Source organism: Rattus norvegicus, chromosome 5, assembly GCF_036323735.1.
Source record: "Rattus norvegicus strain BN/NHsdMcwi chromosome 5, GRCr8, whole genome shotgun sequence".
Taxonomy (NCBI): domain Eukaryota; kingdom Metazoa; phylum Chordata; class Mammalia; order Rodentia; family Muridae; genus Rattus; species Rattus norvegicus.
In genome coordinates this window covers 132017489-132044341 of record NC_086023.1, presented here as the reverse complement: position 1 = coordinate 132044341, position 26853 = coordinate 132017489, and the positions used below count along the sequence as shown (strand labels likewise).

The 26853-nt window shown below is 36.9% G+C and overlaps 1 protein-coding gene across 2 annotated transcripts in view; it reads right to left on the bottom strand.

Annotated features, from left to right (window-relative positions):
* Window positions 1–1192: 1192 nt before the first annotated feature.
* Skint1 (selection and upkeep of intraepithelial T cells 1) overlaps window positions 1193–26853 on the bottom strand; it is a 28269-nt gene continuing 2608 nt past the window's right edge. The window contains exons 2-8 of one of the 2 annotated variants that reach the window (XM_017593636.3): window positions 24698–24778; window positions 11184–11531; window positions 9204–9485; window positions 5310–5420; window positions 3140–3247; window positions 2368–2490; window positions 1193–1686 (exon numbers count right to left, since the gene is read on the bottom strand). In XM_017593636.3, coding sequence (XP_017449125.1) covers window positions 1646–1686; window positions 2368–2490; window positions 3140–3247; window positions 5310–5420; window positions 9204–9485; window positions 11184–11531; window positions 24698–24773 — 1089 coding nt within the window. In that variant the 5' untranslated portion in view covers window positions 24774–24778 and the 3' untranslated portion in view covers window positions 1193–1645. Of the gene's footprint in view, window positions 1687–1797; window positions 1885–2367; window positions 2491–3139; window positions 3248–5309; window positions 5421–9203; window positions 9486–11183; window positions 11532–24697; window positions 24779–26853 lie in introns of those variants that run through there. The other variant, NM_001135916.1, reaches the window with a different exon arrangement.

Below are 26853 nucleotides of genomic sequence, written 5' to 3'. Positions count from 1 at the left end.
TGAGGTCCTGTGAGATACCAGAAGTATTTTAGTAAAACAAAAGTAACAACAGAGTTTCCTAGTTTAAATCCATGAGAGGAAAATACACTTAAGGAGGATTCTGAGGGTAAAATGAGCATCTTAGAAAACAGCCTGACTGGATTTGATTATTTCTTTGGAAAATAGAGTAAACAGTGTATTGAGAAAAAAGAACCAGAGATATTTGTTGTCTTTCTGTCTGTGTGTCTGTCTCTCTCTAAATTCTTGGGACTAAGTAAATAACAAACTGCCACAGGTTATGGTTTATTCAGTTTTGCTATTGAAAATAAAATTGGTGCTTTTATGAAAGATATGAAATGTTATCCAGGATGTGTGTAGTTTTTAAAGATTTTATGAAACTCCCTTCATACCCATATACCCTCTTAACTGGAAACTTCCAAAGTAAAAAGTATACAATTGTATTATTAACCCTTCAACATAGGAGAAACATACTGCTTCAGGGAAAGGATATAGAGATTTCACCTACACACAAAACCTCAGACTGTAGCCCAATATTCCAACCAGAACTTTGACAAACTGATGTGAATGCAAGATAATTGCATAGTTACTTTCTTGGCAGAAGATTGATACAGAATGTTAATTTGTATTACAGCATGTATACACATGTCTATTGCCTTCTGTACAGTCCAACTGTTTTGATTTAGTAATACTGAGGCTTTTAAAGTATTCTTATTTTGGCTTCTCCACCTATACACCAGCAACTTCAACAAAAATTTTATAGAAAACCAAGCAAAAATGTAAATATAGCATATTGTTCTTTTGCATTTAATTCATGGGTCTATTTTGCTTAATAACTGCTCTGCATCATTCATAAAACTTATTACAACTTTTGTTTCATTTAGAGGAGAGCTCACTGGAAATAAGATTATAATTTATTAACACTATATGCATATTCTGTGTAATAATTTAGATTGTGGGTTATTGGTAGATCAAATAAATAGGTGTTGAAAATTTCTTTACTGGCTTACTTTTTTCATATCTCTTTCTGCTTCCATAAGGGCAATACATTGTAAAATAAAAGAGAGGCATTTAGCTTTAGACATTAGCTAGGGAATGTTTCCAAGGTGTGAATGTAGGGTTGGGAATTTCTGGCCCCATTCCTTGTAAAAAAAACATGCATATTTCTCACTGAATAAATTATGGCATTGCATTATCATTTTAATTAGTTTATTTGCTTACTTTTCCAGACCAATTTTCCCTACCTCTTCTCATCCCAGCCACCCCTCCCCCTACCTCACTCCCCTACTACAATCAATTCCTCCTCCAATCTTCTTGAGAAAAGGACAGGCCTCCATGAATATCAGCTAGTCGTGGCCTTTTCAGTAGCAGTAAGACAGGGCACCTCCTCTGCTATTAAGGCTGGATGTAGCGACCCAGCAGGAGGAAAAAGTACTAAAAGGAGACAACAGATTCAGAGATTGCCCTTGCTCCCACTGTTAGAAGTCTCACCAGAAGATCAAGCTACACAACTGTAGCATATTTGAAGAAGGCCTAGGTCAGTCCTATTCAGGCTTCCTGGTTGACATCTCAGTTTTTATGAGCCTCTATGAATCCAGGTTAGTTGATTCTGTATGTTTTCTTGTGATGTCCTTGACCCCTTTGGTTTCTACTTTCCTTGCCCTTCCTTTGCAGGATTCCCCCAGAATTCTGAAAAATAGATAATGAAAGGAGATAAGGAGGGGAACTTCATTCTGACAAAGGAGATTCTCTACCTATCATTTACAACTGGATTTCTCCACTTCCTACAATATTTGAAGAATTACTTAATGTTTAGATGTGGTTCTTTGCATCTGTTTCCATCAGTTGCTGAGGAAGTCCCTCTGAGGATGATTTTGTGGCACCAATCTATGAGTATAGCAAAATATTACTAGGCATCATTTCATTGACATTTTATTTCTGTCATGGTTGTTTCTATACTATTTCTCTGGGCTATTCTGCCTTTGGGTCCTGGCCTGCAAGGCAATGTCAGGGTGGGCTGCTTCTCATGTCATGAGTGTCAATCTGAACCAACATTTCCATCTTAATATTTGAGATGAGATGGGAACAAACCTTGCAAGACTTCAGAAAATGGATGAAACATAGTAGTCTTCCCACTTTTTCCTGACCCATTTGTCAGAAGTGCAGATCTGAGTATGACACTAGCATCTGAGGCACAAAGATGACTGTAACTATATTTCCCAGATCTTGAAGGTCATTGCGGAGCACATACATGCTTTCCACTTTTTTGAGTTAAGATAAAGTGAGTAGGAATTTCAACTTTAAGACATCTTTACATCATACCAAAACACACTCTATGAGTCAAGTCAACACACTTCTCATCCCATTTACCTCTCAGTTTGAAGTATGTATAGGAAATGAGCATGGTAGCAGAAACCATCAGTGAACACAGGATTACACTTAAATCTTCCACCCACAAAATGTCCAATTCAAAATGTGCATCTGAAACAGGAACTGAAGAGAGTTGCAAAAGTTAGAAAGGTGGCAGCAGAGATGGTGCAGCTGGAATACAGACTTATGACAGATTCACGTCTCAGGTTGCACTGCTCTGTTTTCTGGATTTATGAATGTGGGAAAGAAGGCTAACATATCCCAATATCTTACAAGATAGACAATTAAAGGAGATAAGGAGGGGAACTTCATTCTGACAAAGGAGATTCTCTGCCTATCATTTACAACTGGATTTCTCCACTGTCTACAATATTTGAAGAATTACTCATATAACAAGCATATTGATGAATTTGTCTGTTAATTCTAGTTTGATTTTTGGCAGTGCCAATATCTCACAAGAGAGGATTAACTTAAAAAAATTACTAAAAATACAGCTCGAGTTTGTGAATTCTGCTTTGGGTTTTGAGCTATAACTCAATTGCTATAAAGAATTGCCCCATCTTCATTTCCTTTCACTTCTTTATATAGCTTCTGTTACAACTATAAAATTAAAGAGTCTGCAAATCAAATTATAAGATAGGTAGGTGAGGAGTCAATGGATCTTGCAATCTAAGCCACCATCACTCTTCTTTAGCTAAGTGCCTTACCAGTGACAAGGCATTTGGGAAAAGAAATATTTGCTAGAAGTGTCCACATACTTGATAGCACCTACCTCTTTGTTTCAAATGTAAATACCCCATGATTGATATGACAATCACCACCGAAGATATCATTATTAATATGCCTGTCACCCAAGGAGCATCGCATGTACACCTACACCCTGGAGAAACAAAGTTATAATCACGATTTATGGTGTAAATATTCTTATGGTTTGGAAAGTATGTCAAGAAAGTAGGAGCTATAATCTGATGTCACATTTCTATGTTCATTAGAACCTAGCATGACTTAAGACTAAAGCTCACAGAACTGCTGGTGACATGATGGAGGGGCAAACTGTTTCTAGGATGGAATGAATTTATAGGATGTTCTGAGAGTGACAAGCACACAGAAAGAAGCTCTTCTTTGCTTTGCTGCCTCTTGTCCATCAGTCTTGGATGTAATAATTCTCATTACAAAGTTAATATTTCCCCCTTGTAAATGATCCATTCAACACTTTCTACACAAAATTAGTAAAATGCTAAGTGTTCAAAGTGTGTCAATGAGAAACAGTTGAATAATGGGAGGAGATTTTTAGAGTAAAACTCTATTTAGAATTATTTGTTCTACTGTAAATCTCTCAAGAGCTTTGGGAAAGTCATATTTAAGCCTTAATACCTGAATAAATGGATACACAGAAAATGTGTTCTACATTTAAAAGAATGTTTTCTATTTTTTTAACATTTTAAACAATGTAAGTTTACCATTAAATATATGAAACATATGCATATGGCATTAGAATCCCAAGGGTGCAATATTAGCATGAATGCCCTCAGAGGTAACTAACATCATAACCTGCTCAACAAGAAGGAATCATGCCTGGTACTGGAGTCCTGGATAAACATCCAGGGCTAGCAAAATTATGTATGTTAAAGGAGAATTTATAAGTGTCAACTTACTAAGCCTCCTTAATTTCTAAATACAGTGTAAATATTTCCTTAAATCTACATTGTGAAAGTATGCAATATCTGTATGCAAATGTAGCTCAGATAATAAAGTGTATTATAGTCTGCACAAAGCCCTGGGATCCATCCCCGACATTGTGTAAAACCATGCTTGCAGCACACACCTATAATATTAGTATTCAGGAGTTTGAAGAAAACAAAGGAAATTCAAGGTCATTTCCAGGGATAGTAAAATTGTGAATAGTATTGGCCACATGCTTCCAGGCATTCCTTTCTACATTCTTTAGATGCAGTAGCAAAAAAATGTGAGCTTCTTGAGAAGGCTGGGAAGCTCAGACTAAAATAGAAATTTTCAATGTTCAGAGGAAATTAATGAACTTACCTTGAATAACAACAATGTTCTCAAGAATACATTGTAAAATGACTTTACAGAGATCACTGATCACAGCAAAGGGATAAGAGACAACAGAGGGAGGTGTACTAATTGTGACATCACAAGTCTGAATTCCTTAGCTGATGGCTAAACTACACTTGGAAGGAAATCTAGGATACCTATTGTGCTCTTCCAAAAGCAATCCCTATTGAAGGCCTTTTAAGTGGAGAGTATCCTCAAATCCGAGACAGCTTTTTATTAATTAATTTATTTCTTCACTTTATATCACAACTTTTCCTCCCTCTTCTCCTCCCAGTCCCAGTTTTTGTTTGTTTGCTTGTTGTTGTTGTTGTTGTCTTGTTTTGTTTTCATTTTTATTTTTATTTTGCATTGTATTTTTAGGGGAAATTCTTCTCTTGAGCACAGCATAGTTGAGAATGTATGCAAACTTTGTCTCCTATAGTAAATTAATAACCTGATATCAAAATTAGCACCCCTCCCACTGTATTCTATTCTACCTTTGCTGAGATGAGTGACCTCTCCATGGTCATTTTGTCACGTACAGTCAAAAACATTGCTCTAACTACAGATAAGGTCATTCGATCCTTGAAGAAGTGAAGTGATAAAAGCATTAAGTGTTAAAACATTTGTCAGGTGGGTTTGAGTCTTCAACATAACCAGACAAAAATATTCCAACAAGACTGAGGTTCTAGAAGACAAACAGCATTGTCAAGAGATCCAGCAGAAAGAGAGGACATGTTAGGAACAAGGAGTAGACAGCTAACTGAAAACACACACACAAAAAAAATAGAGCACCTTAAAAGGGAGCCCTGCAAATCAAGGCTCAGGCAAAATTAGCTTCCTTCCCTTCTCCCACATTGCATTGCCCATCCTTCAGCATTACTTACTGTTATGTTCAGGATGTAGGAGAAAACTAGAAACCAAGATGGAGAGCACCATCACAAATAATATTATACCCAGAATCATTTTCCAAATTATATTCCATGAAAAAAATGCATCTGTAATAAAGGGTTACAAATCTTATAACATAGAAATTAACATGTCTTCAGACCAATGCATTTCAAATGATGAACTTACAAGGCATGTTCCTCTTCAAGATCTCATATCTCTGGCAGATTAGATGTAGTACATTTTGGAGAGAGTTATCATGGGACCAATGAAAAGCACAGCATTGTCTCTAGTAGAGCTAAGCCAGGCATGAATAAGTTCAAGACTGATGCAAAGTTAAATGAGAGCACTTTTCTTATGCATCCCTTCTCACTTCCTCTCAGGAGCTTATTTGGTAAAAGAGAAGAGGCAAAGCTGCGGGTTCCTTTTCCCTGTCTATGGCTAAATCACAGGTTTCCAGGAACCATGGTAAGGTCATTCCTAAGTCCATTTTCCAGCCCTTTGTCTAAGCTCTCATCCTGTGTGCAGTACTGAATTCATATGTGGATTACAATGAATTTCTGATCCTCCAGCCTTTACCTTTCCAATACAGGGATTACTAAAGCACATAGGAAAGTGCAAAGTGTATGGTACTAGGAATTGAACTTATGACTTGTGCATTCTAGGCAAATACTCTACCAACTGCATTAAAACTCTAGACCTCAAACATGTTTTAAAACAGCTTATCTTCTCTAAGGAACTACTGACTCATACAATATACTTTGTGTGATTTACTTAAATTGTACATAAATAAGAAGTATCTCCCTTTTGTTATTTTTTATATATGCATAAGTTTGTAGGTGCATTATACATGTGTCTATGTGAATGTTTCTCTCCATCCCCCCTCTCTCCATATATATATATATATATATATATATATATATGTATGTATATATACATATATATGTGACATATATATATATATAACATACTGTGTGTGAAAGAGAGGAAGTGTGTGTAAGTACATATATATTATATACATATAGGCTATGAACTCTAAAAGGAGGATAAAATATTTAAATTTAGTTCTTACCTTGGAATTATATACATTCCTATTTCTGATGCAACTGTTGTACAAAGATTTACTTTTCCATTGAAGATGTAATTGAATGAGAAAATGCAGTTAACTATAAAAACTAAATTGTCAAAGGCAGAAGGTGAGTTATTCCTATATCTCTTGAGTTCTCAACATATTTCCCTTCATCTCAGCATTCCATTGTCCTCATGAGCACATATAAATGCTGACACATGCATGATTGTTTGGCACTTTAAAAGGTACCCTTTAAATTTTATTTTACTTCAGTTATATACATTGGCTTATATAAATATAAATTAGATAATATGATATGCAGTATTTGAAACAGTTTGCAGACATCAGTATATACAAGTGACAAGTTTAGACTTTTATACTTTTAATAAATAGGTAGATAAGGGACCATAAATAGAATTGTTATACAACGTGTTAAAAGGAAATAATACTAAAAGAATAAGAAATTGAAAAATAACAGCATGCCAGATGTATGCAAGGGACAGATGACATGCTTTTAGGTTGTTTTGTATAAGTAGTCTTTTATAAGATGGTAGACAACTGAACAAAGAACTGTGGAAGAAAAGAGGAAAATAAGTAGTATATGCAGCATTTTGATAGTAAAAGGCATTCAGAGTGAAGATCTCACAGTCTCCACAGATGAGAAGCAGCAGAACACATGTTAATAGATTTGTGTGGACAATGAAGACCCTTAGTGGATGAGATCAGATAAATTAAGGGGCACATACAACACAGAACACTGTGAGGCACTGTTCTGGAAAAAAACATTTTAATAAGTCTTCCCTCCTATTGGTTAATTATAATTAGTCATAGGCAAGAATGGCAATAAGTAATTTCCAGCTTCCTATTGATAAAACTGAACATGGATGACTGTGTCTTAAAATTGAATGGTAAGGGTAATATGGTCAAAGACATGATAAAGAATCCAGTAAACTTGAATGCATTTTTCTCTGCCCTGTTCTTTTATGAGATGCTCTGTCTCTAAATATATCTTAAATGTGAGAAGCAAAGGTTTGACAAACACCTTGTACCCCAGGACTATAACCAGTAGATTCCTCCAGTCCTTAGAAAAGCAACAGTTTTCTTGCTTCCATTACCATGGTATCTTCCTTAAAACTCCTCAACCCTTTCATTTCTTCAATCCCTATATATGATATGACAACACCTGATGCTGCTGGTAGAACATCCATCAAATTTGTCTTCCCACTTTGACTACACAAAAATTAAAGTTACTTATCATGCATTACCATCAAAATCATTTTCTGAATTTTATTAAGCTTATAAATGTGTGTGCATTTCTATGTGTGTGCACATGTGCTCATGCATGCACATTTAAATATCAAAGAACTACTTATGCTAGGGGGTTCTATCTTTTTACTTGTGAGTCCCTGTGATCAAACTCAGTTCATTGACCATCAAGTCCTTTATCTGTTTTTCATTTCAAATATAGGACTGAATTTATGTCAAGTCCTATAATCAAATTTCTGCTTTAACATCACAATAGCAATGAGACACTGGATAGACCTACTGCTTTCCCATAAAGAAAAAAGTCAAGCATTACTTCAAGAATTTTGTTCAGAGAATCTGAATATATGAAGAGTAGTTTGTAAGGCAACGAATTCATCAAGCTTCCCTCGTGGTGGCTAGCTTGTATAGTATTGGAAGTTTCTATGTGGGTGGCTGGGAGAGAAAAGGCATTAATGATCCTACCTAATGCTGAACTCTGAATAATTCAATACTCATGTTTGTGGCAAAATGTGCTACTGGAGCAATGGCACAAATATAAAAGAGTAACTGCATTCTGATTTTGTTTGAGACATGCTCCACAGGAGGGAATTTCGTGCCTGTTACTGGAATCCTACTCAAAAGCACAGAAACTCACAAACACTAGTGTTGAACTTGCTGTTGATATTTTTCTGAGTTGGTGTGTGTTGAATTATCTTCTAAATAATTATGTTTATACCCATAATCATAGACTCCTCTCAACCTTAGTCAGAGAAGCTTCTTGTGTAATGGGCAGTAGTCAATGGTCACAATTAACTGAGAATAAGAAATAGAATATTCTCAGCCCCTAAATATGACATCTATATTACATCTATATTAGTCTCACCAGCATTAGGTCTCTGGGAACATTTCTGAAGTGAGGACAGAAAGACTATGCTAGCCAGAAGATAGGGAGGAGTGCTATAAAGGGATATATTTTGGAAATGGTATGGATTATGCAGTCGTGAACCCACAGCAGCTGTACAAGTCCTCAAAAGATCAAGCAGTCAAAATCCCAGCACAGATAGTGGTAACTGGCGTCCAGGGTTCACTCTGAACTATTTACAGGAGATAGTTGCTGAGAGACAGTAATTCATTCTCTGTTGCAACAGGATCACTGGAAGGTTCCCCACCTTCCAGTGGTGCCTCCACAGCCACAGCCACATGAAAAAAAACTAACTAGATAGAGTACGTTATCAGTAACAAAAAGGACATGGAGTTGGGAGATGTGTGTATTGCGGAGGATACGGGAGGGGGTGGTATTTAAAGGTAGAAAGGGGATAGGTATGATTATATACAACAATATACATGCAAAAATTTTCCCTAAATAATTTTTTAATTGCCATAGAACTCCAATATTAGTAAGCAAAAGTGAAATAAAGAATGTGGGAAAATAGAATAATCGTGGTAAAAGTAATATGATAAATAAAACCAAAATAAAGTAGAGCTTTAGAAGTCAAGTCAAGAAAGAAAATGAATCATTCTGTTTAGCTTTAAACTATCCTGCAATGGCTGATACTAAAAACAATTACACAAACTTTACCTGATAAGATAACACTTGTCCTTCCCTCTTGGCCTGTCAGAGGGTTCTGAAGGCAGCAAGTGATTTTCTGGAAGGAGCTGTCACTAATGAGAAGGGATATCTTCATATTGAACAGTCTGTCTCCACCCTGTGAATGGGATTTTGATGCAGCTGGAATGACCTCCCCTCTGCTGTCTCTCCATTCCATGAGAGGCCGTGGGAACCAACCTCCAGAGTGACATTCCACTATCACACCTTTGGTATTAGGTGGGTGCACATGAATCTGTACCCGTAAGTTTATAGCTGATTGGGAACACAGGAGTAAAACATTATTTTTATGTTACTAAAAGGGGAAATAAAACTGAAAAAGTAAAATTCTCTCTCACATTTTAAGTAATTGCTAAAACCTGAAGAGGCAGGAGGTCTGGTGGCTTGAGTTTTCAAAATAGAAAAGTACCTGATAGAAGTCACAGTACTACTAGCAACATATTCTATATTGTTTATTTATATATTAATTCACTCAAAATGCTATTTTTATATGAACTCACACAAAATGTTTTTATTAAACTGAAACAAGCGTAGGTCCTTGAAATACAATACAAACCAAAATTAATATCCATATACTATAAAATCAATATCTATATACTATAAAATCTATGGTTTAAAATGTTTTCTCTATAGACAACACTTAATCACTGTTGAGACCAAATTTTAAATGATGAAGGCAACAATATCATAATAAAATTTTGATTCTTTAATTGAAACTTCAACTGTTTATTTTGAGTATATAGCTAATGCTTTCGTACAGTATATTTCATATAAAATAACTAATACATTAGTGTTTTCAAAATGCATTATATACCAATTTGGATCAAGTTAATGTCTTTGAAAATGTTAGGACATTATATGGGATATAAAATTTGACTAAAATGTGAGAGGAAAGAACTGCGATTTAACCCAACCCTAAAACAACTCTGTTTTACAAATCTTTCTGGTATAACAAAATTAGCTTATATTGATGTCTGATACAGTCCTATATTCTCCATGAGAAGGTTAAGCTTCTGAAATATGGCAAATGATATTTAAGAAGAGAATGACAAATTTTAAGTTTTATACATACATACAAACATACATACGTACATACATAAATACATACATACACATATAGCTTTGCTGTGATTCTCTCTCTCTCTCTCTCTCTCTCTCTCTCTCTCTCTCTCTCTCTCTCTCTCTCCCTGCTCTACTCTACAATCCTGTCTGGCGTAGAGCTCTCTACATGGACATGAGTCTCTTAGAACTCTGTGTAGACCAAGCTGACCTTGAACTCATGGATATTTGCCTACTACTATTTCATATGTACAGGGAGCAAAGAGCCATGCCAATGCACCTAGCTTTAAAATATAAATTTAATTAATTATATCGCATTCCTTTAGGTTAGTTCTCAATTATTGGTTTGGAAACACATATGAGGTTCACAAATATTATCTATGAGCTTAGAGGCCAAAACACACATGATCAAAGAATCATTTTCTTTTTTCAATTCCTCACTTTTTGTATTATTTTCAGATTCATAAGTTTACACAGTGAGAAAAAATGTAAATGTGATAATACTTGCAGAAATGATTACTCAGGAAAATTATTCTCTCACAAAATACCCAGTGGATTGATTTAAGGAAAATTGAGAATAAGAATTACCACAAAGAAAACTATTTTAAAATTTAAATCACTGGTGGATATCACACTTTATTAACATATTGTTAGAAATCACTAGGAGGATAGCACAAAAGTGTCTTATTGATAAGTTAGAAATCTAGCAATCTGTGTGTACTTGATGTATACACAGACATATTTTTAATCTAAGTAAAAAGCAAAATTCATGATACTGAATTTGGTAATACTAATTTTATTTATACACTGAAACACTGAAAATCTATCTAAGTTTCAGACCATGATGAGTTAAAAATGTTGATTTATAGAAATCTCAGAAAGCTCCATGCCTACCTGTGACCTTGACCTCTGTGATGTGCTCTTCATAAAAATCACCTTCTTTGAACACGCAGTGGTAAAATCCATCATCATCAACAGTCACATTATAGATCCTAAGGGTCACTTTCCCTTCTCCAATCCCATCTTTTAGTAGTTCTGTCCGTTCCACATACTTGGAGATAATCTCTCCAAACATGTCTTTACCATCTCTGTATAGGTGCACGGGCTCCCTATAGAGGTTCCGGAACCAGCGAATCTCCATGTGCTGGGCTTGTTGTGGTGGAGACAACTGACAACTGAGTTCTAAGTTTCCACCCAATGAAGCCAAGACTGGCACATCTGAGCCAGTCACTGTAAATAGCTCTGGGAAGGAAAATAAGAATATAAGGTAGTAAAGACAGGACATAACTTTTGTTTAAATCAGTCTCTCTCCCTGATCCCCCTATACCTCACCTCTCTTTTCCCCTTCCCCTTCTCCTTTCCCTCTGCCTCCTTCTTTTCAACACACTACAGAAACAGAAGCACCCCTTATTTAAAATCAGCTACTTCATCCCAAAGATATCATAATATATACATTTAGCTGATTTTTATATTTGATATACTTTATATTACACTATTGTATATAGTGTCTCTTCTTTTTATCATAGGGTTACACAGAGCTTTTTGAACTGTGTGATTCTTACCTTTGTTTATTTCTGAATAATTCCTATTTATTGAATTTTTTCTCCCTTCTTCATTCACTATGTCTTACCATAGTACCCTCTATTATGTGTCTTCAGAATCACCAGAAAGATATAATAAACTACCATAATCAATCCCATTAAGTACCCCCTAGTTAAAGTGCATCTTTGTTGTTGCTTTTCCTTTTAATAAAAGATGGGAATAGTATATTTCTCTTTGGTTAGAGATTCAGAAATTCTCAACTTTGACATCAAGTACCTGAATGGAATAAAATACACAATACCTAAGCTACACTCCATGTACCCAAAGAAGCTAAACAAGAAGAAAGGCTCAAGCTATGATGTTTGAATATCAATTAGAAGGGAGAATAAAATTGTCATAAGAGGCTAATGGAGTAAGAAACTGGGAGGGAGAGGGGATGGGGAAGGAAATGAAAGGATTTGGGATCAGGTGTCTGGAGGGCAGGAGAGATGGCCAGATGGCCATGAGAATGACCAGTAATTTGTAACTGACAGGGGTATAAAGGAGGGGAGCATCTCTAGGATGAAACAGAGATCTAGTATAAAGGAGGTACCCAAGAATCAATAGGGGTAACTTTAGGTAACCTTAGCTGTGTCTCAGAGAATTGGAGAGATGAGACTTGAAAAGGTCATCTCCTGTAGCCAGGCAAGAACCCCAACAGAGAGGTAGAGACAGCAACCCATCCACAAAACTTTCAACACAAAATTTACCCTGTCTACAAGAAATGCCGGGTGAGGATGCAACTAAGACTAGGAGATTAGTCAACCAATAACTGGCCCTACTTGAGACACATTCTGTGAGCAAACACCAATCCCTGACACTAGTAATGATACTCTATTATACTTTCAGACAGGAGTCTAGTATAGCTGCCTTCCGAGAGGCTCCATCCATCAGTTGACTCATATAGATGCAGACACCCACAGCCAAACAGTAGATGGAGCTCAAGAACTTCTATGGAAGAATAGGGGCAAGGATTGTGGCCTGAGGGGTATAGGATTTCAACAGTAAGATCAATAGAGTCAACTAATCTGGACCAATGGGCCTCTCAAAGACAGAACCACCAACCAAAGAACATGCACAGGCTGGACCTAGGCCTCAGCATACATATGTAGCAGATGAGCAGCTTCGTCTTCATGTGGGTCCAGAAAAATTGTGAGTCTATACCAAAAGTTGTTGCTTATCTGTGAGATATGTTCCTCCAGCTGGGCTGCCTTATCTACCCTCAGTAGAAAAGAATATACCTAGCCCCACAAAGACTTGATGTGCTAGGGTTCAGGAGAGACCCAGAGGAACTCTGCTCAAATAAGAAGGGAAGTGGGCATGAGAGAAGTATTGTGAGTGAATGGGAGGAGAATAGGGAAAAGAATGTAAACTGAAGAAATAAAAGTAAATAATTTACTAGTAGAGAGATTGATAAATAATAAAATGGGACCATAGATGTCTATTCTAATGACCATGTAATAATATTAGTGTGCTTATATAATTGATCATTAAAAACAAATATCTGAGCATTGCTAAAAATAATTTTATTTGCTTGGGGAAAAAATCTGAAGATTGTTACTTGGGAACCTTACATGAAGAAAAAATGAGGCATTTGTTTTCAGTGTCTGGCTTACCTCACTCATTATAACTTTTCTACTTCCATTCATTTTACTGTGAAGTACATGATTTCATTTTTCACAGCTGAATGAATAGTATAGTCTAGTATATAAGTGCCACATTTTCATTGTGGCGTGAACCTCATGACTTGAAGTTCATTTAAGTTGTTTTTATTTTCTCGCTACTGTTAATAAAGTAGCAGTGAAAACAGATAAGCAAGTGTCTGTGGAGCAGGATATTAAGTCCTTTATGCATATGCCAAGATACATATTTAGAGTTATTTTTATCTTTTTAGAGGGGTCTCCACACTGGTTTCCAGAGTGACTGACTGTACCAGTTTACAACCCTATCAACAATGAAGGAGGGTTCTGTTACCCAGTCATTCCTACCAGCATTGGTTGTGCATTGTTTTCTTGATCTTAGTTACTCTGAGTGGGGTAAAATGAAATCCCAAAGTTGTAATGATTAGTATTTCTCCAATCACTAAGGAAAATGAAAACATTTGATATATGTCTTGGTTGTTTTTATTGCTTCACTTCAGAATTCTCTGTTCAGATCCATAGCCCATTTTTATTTTGGCTATTTTTCTTGACTCTTTGTTTTCTGAGTAACTTATACAACTGTATCATAATCCTTTGATTAATAGCTTTGATTAATAGCTGACCAAGAATATCTACTATTTCATGGGATTCCTTTTTGCTCAGTCAGTTGGTTCCTTGTGTGTGCAGAAGCATTCCACTACTACTGTCACTCTCCTAATTCAGTGTAATTCCTAACTACACACTAAATTTGTATGTTTAAACACAGAGGTCAGGTCTAAACCTGTGTCCTGAGCAGACCTGGAATGCTAACCCCCTCCTATAACACCTAGAGGGAGACTGACTCCAGGTCTGAAATGCCCATGATCATAAGAGAGGCCACAACATCTGGCACAATATTCACAGTAACTTTAGGTGCTGGCTCCCCACCCACTCCTGCAACACTCAGAGAGTCTTGAATCCCAGGAACACTGAGACAACAGGAGCTTAGGAGTTTGGTCACACCAAGTCACAGAGACAGCTGGACTCTGAGAAGTTACAGTGCAACCAGGATCACAGGAAGACAGCCTAAAGTCAGAGACAGCAATAGCAGGTAACACTAGAGATAACCAGATGGGAAGAAGCAAGTGCAAGAACATAAGCAACAGAAACAGAGATGACTTGTTATCATCCGAATCAAGTTCTCCCAACACAGCAAGTGCTCGATACCCCATCACACCAGAAAAGCAAGATTCCAATTTAAAATCACATCTCATGATGATAATAGAGGACTTTAAGAAGGACATAAATAACACCCTTAAGGAAATACAGGACAACACAGGTAAACAAGTAGAAGCCCTAAAAGTCGAAACACAAAAATCCCTTAGAAATATAAGAAAACACACACACACAAAAAAAAAAAACAGGTGAAGGACATGAACAAAAATATCCAGGATCTAAAACAATAAGGAAATTACTAAGGGAAACAAGCCTGGAGATAGAAAACCTAGGAAAGAAATCAGGAATCATAGATGCAAGCATCAACAACAGAATACAAGAGATAGAAGAAAGACTCTCAGATGCAGAACATACCATAGAAAACATTGACACAAGAGTCAAAGAAAATGCAAAACACATAAAATTCCTAATTCAAAAACATCCAGGAAATCAAGGACATGATGACAAGACCAAAGCTAAAGATAATGGGTATAGAGGAGAGCAAAGATTCACAACTTAAAGGGCCAGTAAACATCTTCAATAAAAAGTATAGAAAAAAGCTTCCCTAACCTAAAGAAAGAGATGCTCATGAACATACCAGAAGCCTACAGAACTTCAAATAGACTGGACCAGAAAAGAAATTCCTGTCACATAATATTCAAAACACCACATGCACAAAATAAAGAAAGAATATTAAAAGCACTAAGGGAAAAGGCCAAATAACATATAAAGGCAAACCTATAAGAATTACATCAGACTTTTTACTAGAGATTCTAAAAGACAGAATATCCTGGGCAGATGTAATACAGATCCTAAGAAAACACAAATACCAACACAAGCTACTAAACCCAGCAAAACTCTCAATTAACACAGACAGAGAATCCAAGATATTCTGTGACAAAATGAAATTTACACAATATCTTTCCATAAATCCAGCCCTACAAAGGAAAAATAGATATAAAAAAAACTCCAACACAAATACAGAAACGTCACCCTAGAAAAAGCAAGGAATCTTCTTTCAAAAACTTCTCCCAAAAAATAGCCACACAAGAATAATTCCATATCTAAAACAAAAAATAACAATCATTTTCCTTAAGGTTAAGAATATCAATGGGGTCAATTCCCCAATAAACAAGCATAGACTAACTACCAGGATCCATAAACAGAACCAGCATTTGGCTGCATACAGGAAATTCACTTCACTGACAAAGACAGACACTACCTCAGAGAAAAGGCTGGAATTTTTTTACAAGCAAAAGGTCCCAAGAAACAAGCTGGCTTAGCCATTCTAATATCAAATAAAATCGACTTTCGACCAAAAGTTATCAAAAAAAAGTAGGGAAGGACACTTTATATTCATCAATGGAAAAACCTGCCTATATGAACTCTCAATTTTGAATATCTATGCCTTAAATGCAAGGGCACCCACATTCATAAAAGAAACTATATTAAGCTCAAAGCAAACACTGCACCTTACACAATAATAGTGCGAGACTTCAACATCCCACTCTCAGTAATGGCCAGATCATGGAAACAGAAACTAAACAGAGACACAGTGAAACTAACAGAAGTTATGAACCAAATGGATTTAACAGATATCTATAGAACATTTCATCCTAAAACAAAAAGAATATACCTTCTTCTCAGCACCTTACGGTACCTTCTCCAAAACTGACTATATAACCCATCATAAAACAGGCCTCAACAGATACAAGAAGATTAAAATAATCCAGTGGATCCGATCAGATCACCACAGGCAAAGGCTGGTCTTCAATTACAACAAAACCAATGTAAAGCCCACATACACATGGAAGGTGAACAATGCCCTACTCAATAATAACTTGATCAATAAAGAAATAATGAAAAAAATTAAACACTTTTTAGAATTTAATGAAAATGATAGCACAACATACCAAAACCTATGGGACACAATGAAAGCAAGGCTAAGAGGAAAACTCATAGCTCTGAGTGTCTGCAAATGTAAAGTGGAGAGGGGATACATTAGCAGTTTGAGAGCACACCTGAAACCTTTAGGACAAAAAGAAGCAAATACAGTCAAGAGGACTGATGGCTGAAAATAATCAAACTCAGAACTGAAATCAAACAAGTAGAAACAAAAAGAACTAAACAAAGGATCACCAAAATCAGGAGCTAGTTCTTTGAGAAAATCAGCAAGATAGATAAGCCCTTAGCCAACTAACCAGAGGGCACAGAGAGCATATCCAAATTAAAAAATCAGAAATGAAAAGGGAAACATAACAAAAGAAACTGAGGAAATTCAAGAAAATATCAGATCCTATTATTACTCAACAAAACTGCAAAATCAGAAGGAAATGGACAATTTTCTAGACAGTTATCAGGGACCAAAGTTAAATCAGGATGAGGTAAAACATCTACAACATTCCCATAATTCATAAAGAAATAGCAGTCATTAAATTCTCCCAACCAAAAAGGACCAGATGGACTTAGTGAGGAATTGTATCAGACCATCAAATAATACTTAATACCAGTAGCCTTCAAACTATTCCACAAAATAGAAGCAGAAGGAACATTACCCAATGCATTCTTTGAAGCCACAATTACACTTATAACTAAACAAAAACTGAACAAAGAAAGAGAACGTTGGGCCAATTTCCCTTATGAATATCGATGCAAAAATAAGGGAAAGATCAGGAAATCAATGCCCATACCTAAACATAGTAAAAGTAATATACAGCAAACCAGATGGTATGATAGTATAATTAAGTGACCCCAAAAGTTCCACCAGATAACTACGAAGCCTGATAAACAACTTCAGCAAAGTGGTTGAGTATGAAATTATCTCAAACAAATCAGTAGCCTTTCTCCACTCAAAGGATAAACAGGCTGAGAAAGAAATTGGGGAAATGACACCTTTCACAATAGTCCCAAATAATGTAAAATATCTCGGTGTGACTCTAATCAAGCAAGTGAAAGATCTTTGTGACAAGAACTTCAAGTCTCTGAAAAAAGAAATTGAAGAAGATATCAGAAGATGGAAAGACCTTCCATGCTCATGGCTTAGCAGGATTAATATAGTAAAAATGGTCATTTTGCCATAAGCAATCTACTGATTCAGTGCAATCCCCATCAAAATTCCAATTCAATTCTTCACAGAGTCAGTAAGAGCAATTGGCAAACATGTCTGGAAAACAAAATACCCAAGATAGCAAAAACTATACTCAACAATAAAAGGACTTCTAGGGGAATCATCATCCCTGGCCTCAAGCAGTATTACAGAGCGATGGTGATTTAAAAAAAGCTGTATGGTATTAGTACAGAGACAGGCAGGTAGATCAGTGGAATAGAATTGAAGACCCAGGAATGAACCCACACACCTATGGTTACTTGATCTTTGACAATGGAGCTAAAACCACCCGATGGAAAAAAGATAACATTTTCAACAAATGGTGCTGGTTCAACTGGAGGTCAGCATGTAGAAGAATTCAAATCGATCCATTCTTATCACCCTCTACAAAGCTTAAGTCCAAGTGGATCAAGGACCTCCAACTCAAACCAGATACACTCAAACTAATAGAAAAAAAATGGGAGGAGTCTTGATCACATGGGAACTGGGGAAAATTTCCTGAATAAAACAGCAATGGCTTATGCTTTAAGATCAAGAACTGCGAAATGGAACCTCATAAAACTGCAAACTTCTGTAAAGCAAAGGACACTGTCGTTAGGAAAAAACAGCAACCAACAAATTGGGAAAAGATCTTTACCAATCCTATATCTGATAGAGGGTTAATAACCAAAATATACAAAAAACTAAAGAAGTTAGACTCCAGAGAGCCAAATAGCCCTATTAAAAATGAAGTGCAGAGCTAAATAAAAATTCTCAACTGAGGAATATTGAATGGCCGAGAAACACCTAAAGAAATGTTCAACATCTTTAGTCATAAGGGAAATGAAAATCAAAACAACCCTGAGATTCCACCTCACACCAGTGAGAATGGCAAAGATCAAAAACTCTGGTGACAGCAGATGCTGGCGAGGATGTGGAGAAAGAGGAACACTCCTCCATTGTTGGTGGGGTTGTAAGATGGTACAACCATTCTGGAAATCAGTCTGGAGGTTCCTCAGAAAATTGGACATTGAACTGCCTGAGGACCCACCTATACCACTCCTGGGCATATACCCAAAAGATGCTCTAACATATAAGAAGGACACAAGCTCCACTGTGTTTATAGCAGCCTTATTTATAATAGCCAGAAGCTGGAAAAAGCACAGATGTCCTTCAACAGAGGAATGGAAGCACAAAATGCGGTACATTTACATCATTGAGTTTTACTCAGCTATTAAAGACAATAACTTCATTAAACTCATAGGCAAATGAATGGAACTAGAAAATATCATCCTGAGTGAAGTACCCCAATCACAAAAAAGTCTCACATGGCATGAACTCACTGATAAGCTTATATTAGCCCAAAAACCTTGGAATACCCAAGAAACAATCCACAGATCATATGAAGCTCAAGAAGAAGGAATACCAAAATGTGGATGCTTCAATCCGTCTTAGAAGGGAGAATAATACTCATGGGAGGAAATACAGGGACAAAGAGGGGAGCAGGAACTGAAGGAAAGGTCATCCAGATCCATCCCATATGTAGCCACAAAACCCAGTCACTATTGCTGATGCCAAGCATCAGCTGACAGGAGCCAGATATGGATGTCTCCTGAGAGGCTCCAACAGAGCCTTACTAATACAGATAAGGATGCTTGCAGTTAACCATCAGCTGAGTACATGGACCCCAGTGGAGGAGCTAGAGAGAGGACTGAAGGAACCAAAGCAGTTTGCAATCCCTCATGAAGAACAACAATATCAACCAACTAGACACCCCAGAGATTTGGTGGACTAAACCACCAACCAAAGGGTACACTTGGAGGGACCCATGGCTTCAGGCACATATGTACCAGAGAATGGCATTGTCTGGCATTAATAGGAGGAGAAGCCATTGGTCCTGTGAAGGCTCATTTCCTCAGTGTAGAAGAATGCCAGGGAATTGAGGTGGGAGTGGGTAGGTGGAATTGGGAGCATCTTCATAGAAGCAGGAGGAGGGGAGGGGTGTGGAAAATGGGGGAAAGAGGATCACATTTGAAATGTAGATACATAAAATATCCAATAAAAAAAGAAAATATCCAGTTAAAGAAAAGAAAAAAAAGCAAAAAATAAAAACCCAGAGGCAATGTAGCCCTCGCCTCTCGTTGATGTAGCTTTTTTTGCAGAAAGTTATAAGTGGTCAAAGTACAGAAAAAAGTGACCTTCGCCTGCTTAGCCAAATATATAACACAATTCATATAAATAAAACGTAGTGTTTTCTTTATATATTTATATATTTTAAACTATGGATAAAGGAGTCAAAATGATTATAAGAGCAAGAGGTACTAAGAAATCTCCTGTGAAGTTCTATCTAATAGATAAGACAAGAAAACCCCATCCATGAAATCTCAATAGTAAGACTAAGACTAGAACAACATCTGCACCTGTTGACATGCCAGTATGGACGGGGAAATCCCACCGGGCTCCACCCTTAGATGAATAACTACAATCAGTTTATGACAACTGAAAGAGAAATCATTAATCTTCTCCACAGAGAAGCCCAATTTTTGGTAATCCAATTCCAAATGGTCAGGTTTAAAAGCATTTACATATAATCAATACTAAATATATTAAATATTCTATATATACATGCATTTGTGTGAGTGTTTGTGAGTGTGTGCGTGTGTGAGTGTGTGTGTGCAACAATTTTAAGGAAAGAGGTCAAGAATTTGAGAAGAATTAATGGAGGGGTATACTAGGAAGGGTTGGAGAGAGGAAAGAGTGTAAATGATGTAATTATATTTTTCTTAATTTTTTTTAATTTTATTTAATCCATTTTTACACTCCATATTTTATTTCCCTCCTGGTCCACCATCTGACTATTTCACTGTTCCCCATCCTGTACCTCTTCTCTACCACTCCCCATTCCCACCCGGTCTCCATAGGACACAGGAAGCCCCCAGGCCTCCCACACACACCCCACCCTACCAGACCTCTAAACTCCTTGAGGCTTCCAGCCTCTTGAGAGTTTGGTGCATCTTCTCTGACTGAACCCAGACCTGGCAATCCTCTACTGTATATGTGTTGAGGGTCTCATATCAGCTAGTGCATGCTGACTGGTTGGTGTTCCAGTGTCTGAGAGATATTGGGGTCCAGGAATTTTAAAATGTACTTCTTGGGATATATTTTAAACAAATAAATATTCATGACTTTAGTTTGTCGCTAGGCAACTTTAGAGTCAATGGATATTAGTTTAGAAGTAAAGGCAGGAACAATATACAATTCATTAGGACCTAGGAACTAGAGAGAATTACTCTATCAATTAACTATTAAACTTAAATTCTGTTAGTAATAATCTATCTATAATGAACTCATTGTAATAAATGTATCATACTAACTAGAGATGTTAATAATTAGGGAAATTCTATACATTTGAAATAGGTAGAGTTGGATTATTTTGGAAACTGTGTGTGTTTGGTGCATAATTTTCCTATAAACCCAAAGGTGGTCTAAAGATGAAGATTATACAATGCTTTAATGGTAGAGGCCAAAAAGAGAGAGAATAAAAAAGAACATAAAGTTTGTTGGGAGGGAGGTGGGGAAGAACTAAGAAGAGTTGGGGAGAGAAAGGAATATGAACAAAACCTATTGCATAAAAGTGTCTTATAAATTTTTTTAAATTAAATGTTAAAGATAAAAATAAAACATGATTGAGACCTACAGAAACTTTGTCATCAACAAAATTATAAAAAGTCGGAAAAAAAACTCTTCTACACATGTCAAAAGTATTTATCAGTTTTTTGAATTTTGTTAAGACAAAAGTACTTGGATAAAATATAACACAGAAAAGCAAGAGGTTCCCTGGACCCAAGGGGATGACATTAGCTGAAACACCCAAAAAATGGGAGGGAAAACCTGTAGAAACCATATCCAGAAGTTAGGCAAGGCCCCTAGTTGGGGGATGGGACCACCCATGCATCTCCAAATTTTTCACCCAGAATTGTTCCTGTCTAAAGGAAATATGGAGACAAAGTGTGGAGAGAGACTTAGAGAAAGGTCATCCACAGACTGAACCACCTGGGGCTCCACCATCCCATATGTGGCCACCAAACCCAGGATGCCAAAAAATGATTGCTGACAGGAGCTTGTTAGAGATGTCACCTGAGGGGCTTTGCCAGAGCCTGAGAAATACAGAGAGACGGATGTTAGCAGCCAACCACTGGACTGAGCACTGGGACCCCAATGGAAGAGTTAGAGAAAGGACTGAAGGAGCTGAAGGGGTTTACAATCCCATAGGAAGAACAACATTATCAACAAACCAGACCCCCAGAGCTCCTAGGGACTAAATCACCAACCAAAGAGTACACATGGAGTGACCCATGGCTTCAGCCGCATATGTAATAGAGGATGGCCTAGTTGGGCATCAGTGGGAGGAGAGGCCCTTGGCCCTGTGAAGGTTCAATGTCGCAGTGTAGGGGAAAGCCAGGGTGAGGAGGCAGGAGTGTGTAAGTAGGTAGGGGAATACCCTCATAAAAGCAGTGGGAGGGAGATTGGATAGGGGATTTCCAGAGGGGAAACCCACAAAGGACATAACAATTGAAATGTAAATAAATAAAATATCCAATTAAAAAATTAATAAAATATCTGTAAATAACACAGAAGCAAATTAATTCTTAAAATTAAGAGTTGTTAAAAATCAAGGAAAAGAAGATCAGAAATGTAAAGGAAATAAGGCATAAATGTATTTCAGAGAAAATGAAAGACTTTGAAATATACTTGGCATTACTGATTAATTCAAAAAGAAAGTGTAAAAAGAGATTCTATTTTCTCATCTGTAGATGTCATTAATGACTTTGACATCTGTAAGAAATATACCTGAGGAGCTCATACATGGCAACAGTGCAGAATATCATTTCTAATATCATAGTAAAATACTAATATATAGACATGCACTAGCAAATCTACTCACAGAAATATGTGTAAAAAATACATTTAATATAAATGTAAGCAGTGAATTAATTTGGCTGCTGCACTTCTTTATATTATGCTAGTCCCCAATAACCACACAAACAAAACAAAATTTATTTGAAACTGTCCCTCAATCGTTGAGCAGTTAAATGAACTATGTTAACTTTCTATGCTATTCTAGCCACCTCCCAGTCCCATCTTATGATACTTTTATATTTTTATTGATCTGGAACTTTGGGCTTCAAATGTATTTTCATTGTCTCTCTTCGAACCAATTCCTCCATTGTCCTGGCTAATCTGATCCCCCTCTCTCCCTCACTCCTTCCTCTGGCTGGTGGACATCCAGCCCTATTCACTATTTCACCAAGTCATTGGGTGATCAGTATTTATTCACAAGACAGATAATAAATGGTAATAATTGTTTACATGGATTTGAGACAGGAGTTCTTGGTATAAGTACAATAATGCTGTGTTCCAGTTGAAACAAGATATGAGACCAGGGAAATCGACATCTGAATAATACAAGTATAGACTTTATACATTGTTCAAAAAGATTATGCCCACAAATATGTTTATAGCCATATTCACAGTTATGTTCAAAACTCTGTGAAGACACATTTGTGGCAACCTAGTCAAATGTGAGCCCCAACTAAAAAGGACTCAATAAGAATTTTATCACTTAATGTAGAACTTTTACTGGAACATTCTACATTTCTGTGCCATTTACTGCTTCATACTTTGTTTACTGTACCTCCAAAGAAGCTACATGTTGATTGTATAAATTCCCTTACAAATAATTGAGCAAGATTTTAACTTTCCTCATCTCATTGTGTTGATAATTCTCATGTATTCCCATAAAAATCCACATCCTTGACCACTTCCTCAAGATAAAAGTGGTACATGAGACACATTTGCTCGCTGTGAATACTGAGCTCTCAGGAGCAAGAAGCTGATGTTCTTCACCCTTTTTTTCTCCAAAGAACCTGGTACAAATCTAAGAAAATAAGACGTTCCGGTTGGAAAAGACTCATTATTTCTACCCATGTGGTTACTGTGTCTGAAGTAGAGTGGATCCCAGGGCTCATATGTTTGAATACTTAGCCTCCAGTTGGTGGAACTACATGGAAAAAATTAGGTGTGTTCCTGTTGGGAGACTTGTGTCACTGAAGGTTGGCATGAGTCACAGTGAATATTCTGCTCAAGATATGAGTTCTCCTGGATGTAGATCTCTCCTGAGAGACACAGACAGTATATGGCAAATACATGGGTGAATGCCAGCAGCAAACCACTGAACTGAGAACGGGATCCCCGTTGAAGGAATCAGAGAAAGGACTGAAAGAGCTTGAAGGGGCTCGAGACCCCATATGTACAGCAATGCCAACCAACCAGAGCTTCCAGGGACTAAGCCACTACCTAAAGACTATACATGGACTGACCCTGGACTCTGACCCCATAGGTAGCAATGAACATCCTAGTAAGAGCACCAGTGGAAGGGGAAGCCCTGGGTCCTGCCAAGGCTGGGCCCCCAGTGAATGGGATTGTTGGGGGGAGGGTGGTAATGGTAGGAGGATGGGGAGGGGAACACCCATAAGGAAGGGGAGGAGGAGGGGCTAGGGGGATGTTGACCTGGAAACCAGGAAAGGGAATAACATTTGAAATGTAAAAAAGAAATTCCCAGTTTAATAAAGATGGAAAAAAAGATAGGAGTTCTCCGTTGTTCTGGCCACAGGCCTTTGCTGCACCATCGTGGACTCTAACCCTCTGAAATGTTCAGTCCAATTAATTGCTTCCTTTTATACTTTGCCTTGGCTGTGGTATTTTATCAGAGGAATAGAAAAGTAACTAATACAGTTACCTAGGTCCTTAGGAATAATAGTTTTAAAATCCGGCCCATTTTATTCTTCCTTACTATTCCTAACAAGCTTGATATTGCTAAAGCTCTATAGTGAGTGACACATTTATACCTGAGTTTGCTGTATTCATCTGAAGGAGGAACATAACAACACAGTGTCCATAAAAATACAGTCCTGTGGATCCCATTGCACCTGTCAAAAATAAGGAAGCAAGTTACAAAGTATTAAAACGCTAAGAATTTGCAGAAGTGAAAACAGACTTGGGGGAGAAAAAGAAATAGACTGGTCACTATAAGAAATGATATTTGTAAAATTCTACTGCTCTTCACCATTTCCAATAGACCTAGAAAATGGATATAAGAAATGGGAGTTTTCAAATGTTAAAATGGTTATTTGAGAAGACTTTTGGGGAATTAAGCAGTCTATTTTGCTTTGAAGAAATCCCCCCATCTTCTCCGTTATTATAGGAGCTAGTAATAAGACTTAAGTTTGGGTTCTGATTTAAAGATGTGCAGAATTGGGGCAACGTTGAATTTAAATATTTAATGTGCTAAATATTAATCTAAGTTAAGAACAATGAAAGGTAGCCTGAAATTCATAGAACTGGGGTAAGGAAAATTTTGCACAAAAATTAGAGTCTTACATGTGATAACTAACATGCATTTCTTGACAGTCAAAACAATTCATTTCTAACTAAGGTCCCTCATGGTTATCTGGCAGCATCTGCCATAGATGATTAGCCACTTTCCTCATTACCAAATACCAAAATTAATAGAGTGAAGTTTTGTTTTGCGTTATAGCTTAAGAAGTGTTATGGTACACCATATTTGGAAATACATGGTGGTCAATGTGTAAAGCAGTGTGTAAAACAACATTGAGTCTGCAATCAGGAAGCATCGAGAGAATAGAAGTGAGGTCAAGCTATCAAGCCACAAGGCCTGTCACCAGATGACCACCACATCAGAGCTCTACCTACTTAAAGTCACGACTTTCCAAAACAACTCCAACATCCAAGAACAAAGCATTTAGACCTGTGGTCCTACGGAGATTGTGACTGTAAATATTGATGGCCAACATGAGAGTATATAATATACCATCACCTAGGAGATAGCTCTCTGGGCACATGTGAGAAAATTTTGATACCAGGTTATTTGTAGTAGGAAGACCTGGCCTAACTGTGAAACAGTATTCCACGGAGTGTGATCCTAGAATAAATATAAAGAAAAAAGACATAAATAGTCTCCTTCACATCTGTTTACAGTGACCAGCTAGCTGACTCATGTTTCTATCAACATTATTTTTCTTGCCAAGATTGGCTTATTTTTTGAATATTAGGCTGAAATAAACCCAACTTTCTTAAGTTGCTTTCTTATCTGGCATTTTGTGACAACAATAAAGAGGACAGCGTTTCAGATTCAGCCCACATTATTTTCTTGTCCTCATAGGCTCATATTCATCTTACAATGGCAATGCATTTGTTCCAAATCTAGAAGTTAACATAATCTCTAGTGGTCTTAATGTTATTTGAGTGTTAAAAGTCTCTTCTGAGACTCAAGGTGTAATCTCTTAACTAGACCACTCTAAAATCCAACAACAAGCTATATACTTCAAATACACAGTGACGCAGATCAAACATTCCAATTCCAAAAGTAAGGAGCAATGAAATAGAAATAATAGGACAAAAGTAAGACTAAGAGCAAATAGAAAATACTTCAGCTCAATGCCTGGCCTCTGGAGCTCATGGTGTCATTATCTGTTTTCTAAATGTAACCTTTCCCCAGAATTCTGCCCTCTCCAACACACATAACCTTTCTGGTGGGTTAGACCTATTCTGTGCATTTAGGTCTCCACAACTGATGCCTCCTGGGCCTGCCATCCCCAACATCCTGAAGTTTCCATTGAAACTTAAGCTTTCCTTCCTTGTTTACTACAATGTTTTTGTGGAACTTCCTATCAGGTTTTCAAACTTTGCCACATAGAGTCTTTTGTGGGTTTGGGAAACTTCGATACAAATTTCCATTACCCTGCACTGTTGTGTGTTCAGTGCATTCAAGACTGGTACTATGTAGATGATATTGCCAAGTTCTGATGCCACTGGAAAACCCCAATAGAGGAAATAACAACTTATCCTCAACAGATAGATACTCTGTCATTGTATCTGGCTTCCCGGATTATAGCAATTCACATGCATTGATACATGTTCGCTCTTTTCATTCTCATGTTGTCTTAGGCACACTTATTTCTCACCAAGTGATTCCTTTTGCAAC